This window comes from Galleria mellonella, unplaced genomic scaffold (genome assembly GCF_026898425.1).
Source record: "Galleria mellonella isolate WM207_F2 unplaced genomic scaffold, CSIRO_AGI_GalMel_v1 utg264, whole genome shotgun sequence".
NCBI classification, from domain to species: domain Eukaryota; kingdom Metazoa; phylum Arthropoda; class Insecta; order Lepidoptera; family Pyralidae; genus Galleria; species Galleria mellonella.
This window is the reverse complement of record NW_026442060.1, coordinates 671,192-680,773: the sequence shown is the minus strand read 5'-3', so window position 1 is coordinate 680,773 and position 9,582 is coordinate 671,192. Positions and strand designations below refer to the sequence as shown.

Below are 9,582 nucleotides of genomic sequence, written 5' to 3'. Positions count from 1 at the left end.
ACCTGTTTAAAGTCATTAGAGCTACTCAGCCGCAACCATAACAAAAATATAATTAAAACAGGAAATAGAAATAAAAATTAATCTTACTATAATTTTAGCCTGCTATAATCATAATCATTTTTGTTCTTATAAACTATTATTGTTATACAAAATCCATTAAAAATTAGTACTGATATTTATTAAAAGTATATCATTACTTTTATAGTTATAACAATGGATCCTATTATACATATTTAATCTTATCTTACCTACCTACCACAATCAGACAACACCTATATCCTAGCGGATCATAAAAATATGTATAGTAAAATTGTAATTAAACGATGTCTGTTTATATATTTATTTATAAATAAATAAATGTTCATGTAACATATTTAAGATTAATGCTCTACAAATCGCAAATCCGACCCCATATGAAGTATTGCTGTCACTTATGAGCGGGAGCACCTAGATACCAGCTTCAACCTTTCGACTTAGTGCAACGAGCTATGAAAATTGTCGATGATCCCAGGATTATAAACGGTATCGAACCCTTAAGTCTTAGTAGAGATTTTGCCTCACTCTGCATATTCTACCGCTTGTACAACGGATTAGCCACTTTCTACCATCGTACGGCTCACCATCGACAGGAAGTTCATCCTCATATCCTACAGCCTCAATGGTCGCGTAAAGTGCGGTTTCAGAGATGTTTCCTCCCACGAACACTCAGGTTATGGAATAAGCTCCCTGCCGAGGTTATCCCAAGAGCCTACAGCATGGGATGTTAGAATAAGTAATCTATATCCTATACAATATTTAATCTGTATTCAACACTGGCCTTTCTTATTTGTGCCGCCCGCTCTTTCTCTTCTCTGCAAACTATAGTGGCTTCCGTACCTAATTATAATGTTATTAATAAGTTAGTAATTTGTATATATAAAAACATAATAATAAAGTTGTACTTATTATTACTGAACTTCTGTGCTCTTCTTACTGATAAACTCAACATGGGGTTCTTCAAAAGAGGGGTAAAGAGGTTTCTACAGGGTCGGCTTACCATCAGGTGGGCCATATGCTTGTTTGCCACCTCAGTGGTATAAAAAAAAGAAAAAAAAATATGAGGGATCTTAATAATAAGGGCAATAGAAGGAAAAAAATCGTTTTCAAAGATTTTGTCTGTCTGTCTATATGTTTGCTGAAGCATCACACAAAAACTACTGTATCAAATTAAACGAGATTTTTTTCTCATATGTGAACCTGAGGGCCTAACCTTTATGTTGATACGCTGTCTAAAAGTAGTTACTTAATTCTAAAATCTACGCGCACGAATTTGTATTGAACAAAACTAGCAAGTAATATAACCACAACTGTAAATAGGGTCAATGTACCTTATCAGCATTATGTACGAATTGGTACAACGTTGCTAGATGCAGTATTTTTTCATAGTTTTGGGTAAAAATGACTTTTGAAGAAATTTTAAATAGAGACATTAGGGAAAAAATAAAACCACTGTGGAAAATCACGTTATTGAGTAAAAGTAATAGAAATCGTATCATTTTAAAGAAAAATATTTGAAATTTGGGGAGAAACAAAAAATCTAAACTGGCAACGCTGCCTACGTAATACTTTTTTCGTAGTGGTACATCGCTGCGTATCATTTTTGTGTATAAATAACGATAAATATTATTTACTTAACTCAAAGTAAATAAAGTTATTCAACAAGCTGCAGACTACTAGTTCTTACATTATAACAGTAAGTATTGTGATTTTTTTATTACATAGTACTTATTTTGTGATCGATTTAAATGTTTTAAATTTGGTGTTTCTTTCATCGACCGGTTTAAGGTAAGAGGAAATACTTTTCTAACAGATTATTTTTTAAATATTTATAATATGTTATTTACTATCAATAATTTAATATTATTACATTAGTACTTAATTAACAAATTTAAAATAAATTAAAATTTAATTAAACAAAATCAAAAAAAATTAAATCAATTAAAAAAAATTATACCGTGGCTAATTTTTACCAGCGATTTCGTCTGCGTAACAGTGTTAATTGACCAGGATAAAAATTATTTTGCTGTTTTTTCTACCTCTAATACTAAATATAAATATACCAAATTTTAAAAATAAAATTTCATAACAATTGGTTGAGTAGTTAAGGCACTAAGAGGTAACAAACAAACTCACTTTCACATTCACATAAGGATTCTTATATGAATATGAAATACTTAAGCCTTTTTGTTATGTAGCTATAATTTTTTGTATAGTTACAGGTATCGAAAGCAAACAATCTTAATTTAAATTTAGCTAAATTATCCATTATTTAAATGCTCTTTGTACAATAGTCGTTTGCTTGGACACCTCTGTCCCATTCGTGTTTCTCCCATGAAGCAGTTATTAGTTTATAGCATTAGAAGCAGGTGGGATATGGCAGTTAATTTACAGGGTACAGAGGAATAATATCTGAGTCCTCAGGAATGGCAACGCATGGGGAGTATCATGGGCGAAACAGTATACTCTGATCATGTCTATAGGCGACGGTTACCACTATCCATCCGGTCGGCCGTTAGCTTGTTTGCCATTCTAAATTGCACATAAAAAAAATTCTGGTCCCCTTGAGTCTGTTTAAAGATGAGCTATGAGAATAGTCGAAAATCTCACGTTCACAGGCTGTATCGAACCCTTAAGTCTAATGCGAGACTTTGCTTCTCTATGTGCATTCTACAGCTTGTATAACGCATTGGGTTCTGAGGAATTGTTTGAAATGATTCCCACAGCCACCTTTTATCATCGCACCGCTCACCATCGACAGGAAATTCATTCTCACACACTTAAACCTAAACGGTCACGTGCGGGGGGAAAGGGATTGTTAGTAATGGAAACTGAGAATCCCATTGCTAGCAATATACTCAACCAGGTCGACCTCATCGCGGTTCTCCCTGGAAACTATCATGGTTAATTCCTGATGAATTCATCATGATGGGCTAACTGGCCTGTTTTCATTCTCATCTATCACCCTTCACTGGTGCTCCGCCAGCGTATCCCGTTAGTGCAGGCGGGGTTACCATTCCATTTTCACCCACCAAAAAAAAAGTCACGTGCATAGAGGGAGAAAATTCCTTTAAAATCATATTTTAAAGGAATTTTCTCCCTCTAACGCTCAGGCTGGGAAATAAGATCCCTGTCAACATTTTATGTAGAGACTACAGTATGTTTTTCAAAAAAGGTATAATAAGGTTTCTTCAAGGTTGGCAACGCGTACGTGACACTCCTAGTGTTGCAGGCGTACATAGACTACAGTTACCGTTTACCATCAGACGGGCTGTATGCTTGTTTGTCACCTTCGTGGTATAAAAAAATATTTACCTATAATAATAATAGATATAAGTAATAATTAAACTGTAGCAATTAATCTTATTGTCGAAAAACATTTTTCACTTGAATTTTTCATACATGTCTGTTAAATTAATAAATATTACGTAAAACAACTGGTTTTTAATCAAAAATGTAACTTTTTGTGTGGATTTTGATCTTACAAAAAGACAGAAAAAGATATGTTTTTAAAAAAAATAAACATAGTATATAGATTTTATTTCTTCGTCATTATCATATCGGCCTTAACTGTCCACTGCTTAACATAAGCCTCCCCCTTAGGGGGTTTTACCAGTAGCTGCCATGCTTGGCAGGCGGATTGGAGATCGCAGTCAGGCCCTGGAGATGTTTATTATTAATGGTCACATACTGTAGTCACATACTGTACACTAGGGGTGTAACTAGCCCATTACTACTTCTGGGGATCTACTGATGGGGAAGAAAGGTTCTTGAGTGACGACTCCTTACAGGCAAACGCAGTGTAGGACAAAGTCCCACTAGATGGAGTGAAGACCTCAAATGCATTGCAGTGCATCAGGTGGCTCAGGACCGTTCCTTATGGCTTTATAAGATGGCCATGTCCAGCAGTGGACAGATAACGACTGATATGATGATTCAGCTAACTATAATCTTATAATCGCAAATGTAGGTAGCAATATGCAAACGCAATATGTAGTACTTTCGAATACCTTGCTTGTACCAATACTTTATTCACTGCGGGCGTAGAAAGAGGACCGCAATTAGTTAGTAGTAGTAGTTCCAGAGATATTAGCAGTTGAATGGAAAAGGATGCTTTTGCATTCAAAGTTCGATATCTCGGAGACAAATGGTCATAATTGAGCCATCCAAAGCGATTTTTGAAGCTGAATAAACACGCTAAGAGACCTATACAATGGAGTAGCTCGAAAAAATTTTTCCATGCCCATAGAGTGAAAAACGAAACCTAGAAAATTTAGAAAAAAATTATTTTCAGCTTTGTTTAAGAATTGCATGGAAACCGGAGCTCAAAAATTTTTTTCACCAAAGAATCTGAAAACTAGAGTTTTCAAGCTTCAAAACCCTTTTTTTAAATTTCCTGTACGATTATTTTTCACTGAAATACAGCCTGTTGAAAATCACCCAAAAATTTCAAAAATTTTTATGTTCCCTTAATTTTTGCGAGGAGTGTATATGTATATTTTTTTTATATTATGGAATATCTTCATTAATGTTAATAGAATTTGCAATCGATAAGGCTGAAAATAGTTCAGCAATGGACAGATAAGGGCTCCCAAATAAATGAAACTATGAGCGTCACGATGTATTGTATGATACCCACACTGCTGTTTATGTCTATATATATAAGCGATGTTTATACGTTAAGTTGTATTGAATTGTCTATGGAATATATATGCCATATCCAAATGTTTTTAAATGACACTTATCAATAAAGATTTTTTTTTTATATTTGTTTTTCTCATCAGCAGTGAACAACTAAATTACTACATAAAATGACCGATTGTACACGAACTTATACTTAAATATAAATGTCAGTTGTTATAAATTAATGTTTTCAAACAAAAGTATATGTTTCTTTTCAGATTACTCTGATATCAAAATTATGGCTGGCAATGAGAAGAAATTGGGTGTTATTATGTCTATTACAAAGTCAGATAAATATTTCGAAATTCAGTACGAAACACAAGAAAAAGCTCGATTATACATATTAAATAGTCATGTATTTAGATACTACATGTCCCCGACAGGCGAATTTTTGGACTACCCTAAACCTAATAACCCTACAGACAAAGCAAGAATCAACATCAAATCTGTGGACGACTATGATAAAACCATTTTCGAAAAATCCTTTGTTGAAGATACGGAAACATTTTATATAGTTCATACAAATAAAATCGATATATTGTTTGATAAGATAAAAGGAACAATGAGTGTTCGAGACAAAAGAACAAATAAAATAGTATTAATCGAACAAGAACCTCTTTCTTACGGAGATAACAAAGCGACCCAAATATTACTACAAAACAATGACGAATTTTACTTTGGCGGTGGAATGCAAAACGGTAGATTTACACATAAAGGCAAAATCATTGAAATTGTCAACTCAAATAATTGGATCGATGGTGGCGTGTCATCTCCGTGTCCTTTTTATTGGTCAACGTTTGGTTACGGAGTGTTGAGAAATACTTGGGAACCCGGCGTGTACGATTTTGGATCCAAATCACAGGACATTATTAAAACTACTCATCAGATTGAAGATTTTGATGCTTTTTTCTTTATCAATTCGCATCCCAAAGATATATTGGTTGATTATTATGAACTTACTGGAAATCCAATATTTATGCCTGAATTTGCATTTTATGAGGCTCACTTGAATACATTTAATCGAGACTATTGGGTGAAAGTTCACCCTGACACAACCGGTGCAATCTTATTCGAAGATGGCTTTTATTACAAAAGTTATCAGCCGAAAGATATCGATGATAAAAACGAAGGCATTTTAGAATCGTTAAATGGAGAAAACAATAATTACCAATTTTCAGCGAGAGCAATGATCGACAGATATAAAATGTATGATATGCCTCTAGGTTGGTTTGTACCAAACGATGGTTATGGCTCAGGCTATGGCCAAACAGACACTTTAGAGGGAGACATTGAAAACTTAAAACAATTCGTCGATTATGCCAAGTCAAATGGTGTTGAAGTAGCGCTTTGGACTGAGTCTAATTTGGAGCCCGTCGATCCTGAAAATCCCAAAAAAGGCGACAGGGATTTAAACAAAGAAGTTCGAGAGGCTGGAATAGTAGCGTTGAAATGTGATGTCGCTTGGATTGGAAGCGGTTACTCGTTCGCTTTAAATGCGGTAGAACATGCAAGCGAGATATTTTTGAATGCAACAAAACATAATAATAGAAAAATGACAATAATGGTAGACGGATGGGCTGGTACTCAAAGACATTCTGGAATATGGAGTGGAGATCAGCGCGGTGGAGAATGGGAATACATACGTTTTCATATTCCCACATATATCGGATCAGGTCTTTCTGGGCTGCCTGTTATTGGTTCAGATATGGATGGTATTTTTGGAGGCGGAGACAAAGATGTAAATATTAGAGATTACCAATGGAAGACATTTACGCCCCTGCAACTCAATATGGATGGATGGGGTTCAAAACCAAAATATCCATTTAGTTATAATGATGAAGCTAAATCTATAAATAGGGCATATTTAAAATTAAAATCAATGCTGATGCCATACAATTATAGCATTGGATATGAGTCTACTCAAGGATTTCCCATGATTAGAGCAATGTTTATAGAATTTCCACAAGAATTATTAGGATATACAATAGAATCGCAATATCAGTATATGTGGGGGCCCAGTATTTTGGTCGCCCCAATATATAACGAGGAAACCATTGAAAAAGAATCATTACGCCACGGTATTTATTTACCGGATTCAAATCAAGTTTGGATCGACCTGTTTACAGGCGAAAAGTTCCAAGGTGGAAAAGTGTTAAATAATGTGAAAGTACCTTTATGGAAAATACCTGTATTTATTAGGGAGGGAGCTATAATACCTATGACAAATCCTAATAACAATCCAAATGAAATAGAAAGACACATTAGAATCTTTAATTTATATCCAAATAATGAATCAAGTTTTGATGTATACGAAGACGATGGATTTTCGTCAGCTTATTTGTCAGGTCATTTTGCATCAACAAAAATAATCACTTATGGTCCAAAAACAAATGAAAATAAAGATCTTCAAATTCATATTAACAAAACTGAAGGTAAATATGCCAACATGATCAAAGAAAGATGTACTGTCATACGAATTATGGCTTCTAAAGACATTAAAACATTGAAAGTAGCAATCAATGGCGAAACTATCGATATTGTCAAAGTACAATCACAAGAAGAATTTGATTTAAAGGAAAATGTTTATTACTTTAATAGTGATTTCATTATAAATCCTTACTTGGTGGAATTAGCTGGTAAAGAGATACATCAAAGTTTTTTGATGATAAAAATCCAGACAATGGATATAACAAAAAACGATATTCAAATAAAAATCCACGGTTATGAAAATGAAAGCACAATATATGGAAAGTACTCTACAGTCGATAATTCTCTAAAAGCGCCTTCTGCTTTAACTGCAAATGAACATAAGATAACAGCAACCACTATACCTTTACATTGGCCGGCAGTAAAAGAATCAATTTCTTATGAAATAGAAAAAGACAATTTCGTGTATACAAATATAATTGGTACTGACTTCACTTTCGATAATCTTAAAAGTGAATCAAAATATTCATTCAGAATTCGATCAGTAAAAAACAATACCGTCTCTGTATGGAGCGAATATTACATCGTACATACAAAAAGTGATCCTTTTAAATATATAGTTACCGGTGTAAAAGTGTCTTGTAATCTACCATGCGAACCTGGACAAGAGGTATGCAAACTCACAGACGGAGATTTATACTCCATTTGGCATACAGATTGGGGCACCGCGGGCAAAGCTAAATGCAACGACGGCCATTTCATAACCCTTAATTTTGATTTAGGAAATGTATACGATATAAATAAAATCGAATACCTACCCCGAAAAGATGCAGGAAACGGAACCTTTTTAACGGTGCAGTATAAAGTATCAATCGACGGTAAAGACTGGAGTCAACCACTTACAACTGACTTTACTTGTGACGAATCGACTAAAACTTTTGACCTAAAAACTTTATCTACTTTTTGCCATAAACGTAATATCATCACATTAAGATACATGAAGCTTAAAATATTAAATAGTGTCGGCAATTTTGGATCCGGCCGGCAAATTTTATTTTATACACCACCAGAATAAATATCGCATTAGCCACCAATTTATCATCACTACATAGTATAAAAGAAAGTCGCTGTCGCTGTCTGTCAGTCCCTATGTATGCTTAAATCTTTAAAATTACGCAAAGGATTTTGAAACAGTTTTTTTAATAGATAGAGTGATTCAAGAGGAAGGTTTATATGTATAATACACGCATAATATTGTAGAGAAACACTGATCAATTTAGAGGTTTCTAATGTGATGTCGTAAATAAACACATTTTTTTTGCGCTTATATTGCAAACGCTGGCTGAACCCCACGAGATAAATCAAAATAATATACTGCAGTATTGTACACCTTAAAAAGTCAACAAAAAAGTCCGCGATGGTATATGTTTATCTCTTCTCTAAGCCACAATAATAATTTTTTATCCTTTACATTTTACAAAAAAATAAAGGCTTATTTACGAAGTGATTTTAAACAATACAGCATTAATTTTTATCCAATCAAATACCTTCAATATGTCCCTTTACAGCATGTAATTCAACTGAATATTTTTGAAGATATTACAGATTTAAAATGCAGGGACAAAGAGGAGCGGCGGTACCGGCCCGGCCGGCATCTCGTGCCTATATAATGTGCGTCGGGGTTCGCACTTTGCCCTATAACACTTTATCACGTTTGTATTGTCTAATGACAAAAATCTGTAAACGTTATTTATAAGGACATTCTGTAGTAGGTAGGTATATTTAGTATCAGCATTGCACCCGTGCGCAGCCAGGGCGGGTCGCTATTTTAAATATTATATAAATAAATAATGCCCGTTAGGAATTTATGGAAACAAGGTATAAAAACCGTAGTAAATCTAAAAGCGACTTTGTGATTTGTATACAAATGGATCTATCATATTACACATGTGATAGTATGATTGCTAATATGTGATATTAGCTACCTTTATAATAATGTTTAAAATTTCTTAGTGATTTATAGTCACATTTCATTGAATGGCATATTTTTATAGCTTTCCTTAGTGCAATGAATTCTCAAGTAGCATACAACACATATATAATAGATGAAGTATATTTAAGTATGTTATACTAAATCTATAATATTTATTGATAATGTTATATAAGTATAAATCTTAACTTGTTAAATCTATTTTATATTGCAGAGCTTGTTTGGTATTATAATAATACAGAATATTTTTGTATAAGTATATTATAAAAATGTTATTCCATTACAATTAAGTTTATTATGCTGCCATGTTATATTGTATTATTACTTGTAAGTTATTTCAAAGGCTTTTTACTGTGATCGTACCAATTTATATACTATGCATTTATAAGATTAAAATATTTAAATATTAAATAAAATATTTTTTAAATGAAAGGTCGTTTTAATAA

At 33.4% G+C, this 9,582-nt stretch overlaps 1 protein-coding gene across 2 annotated transcripts; it reads left to right on the top strand.

Annotated features, from left to right (window-relative positions):
* The first annotated feature begins 1,577 nt into the window (after window positions 1-1,577).
* LOC113509377 (uncharacterized) lies at window positions 1,578-9,516 on the top strand. 2 transcript variants are annotated; one of them, XM_026892697.3, is made up of 2 exons: window positions 1,578-1,732; window positions 4,938-9,515. In XM_026892697.3, the coding sequence occupies exon 2, from the start codon at window positions 4,958-4,960 to the stop codon at window positions 8,219-8,221; it is 3,264 nt and encodes a 1,087-aa protein (XP_026748498.2). In that variant the 5' UTR covers window positions 1,578-1,732; window positions 4,938-4,957; the 3' UTR covers window positions 8,222-9,515. The 2 variants fall into 2 exon arrangements, with proteins under 2 accessions (XP_026748498.2, XP_031767110.2); XM_031911250.2 differs by lacking the exon at window positions 1,578-1,732 and adding an exon at window positions 1,734-1,824 and having other exon boundaries at window positions 4,938-9,516.
* The last annotated feature ends 66 nt before the right edge of the window (window positions 9,517-9,582 follow it).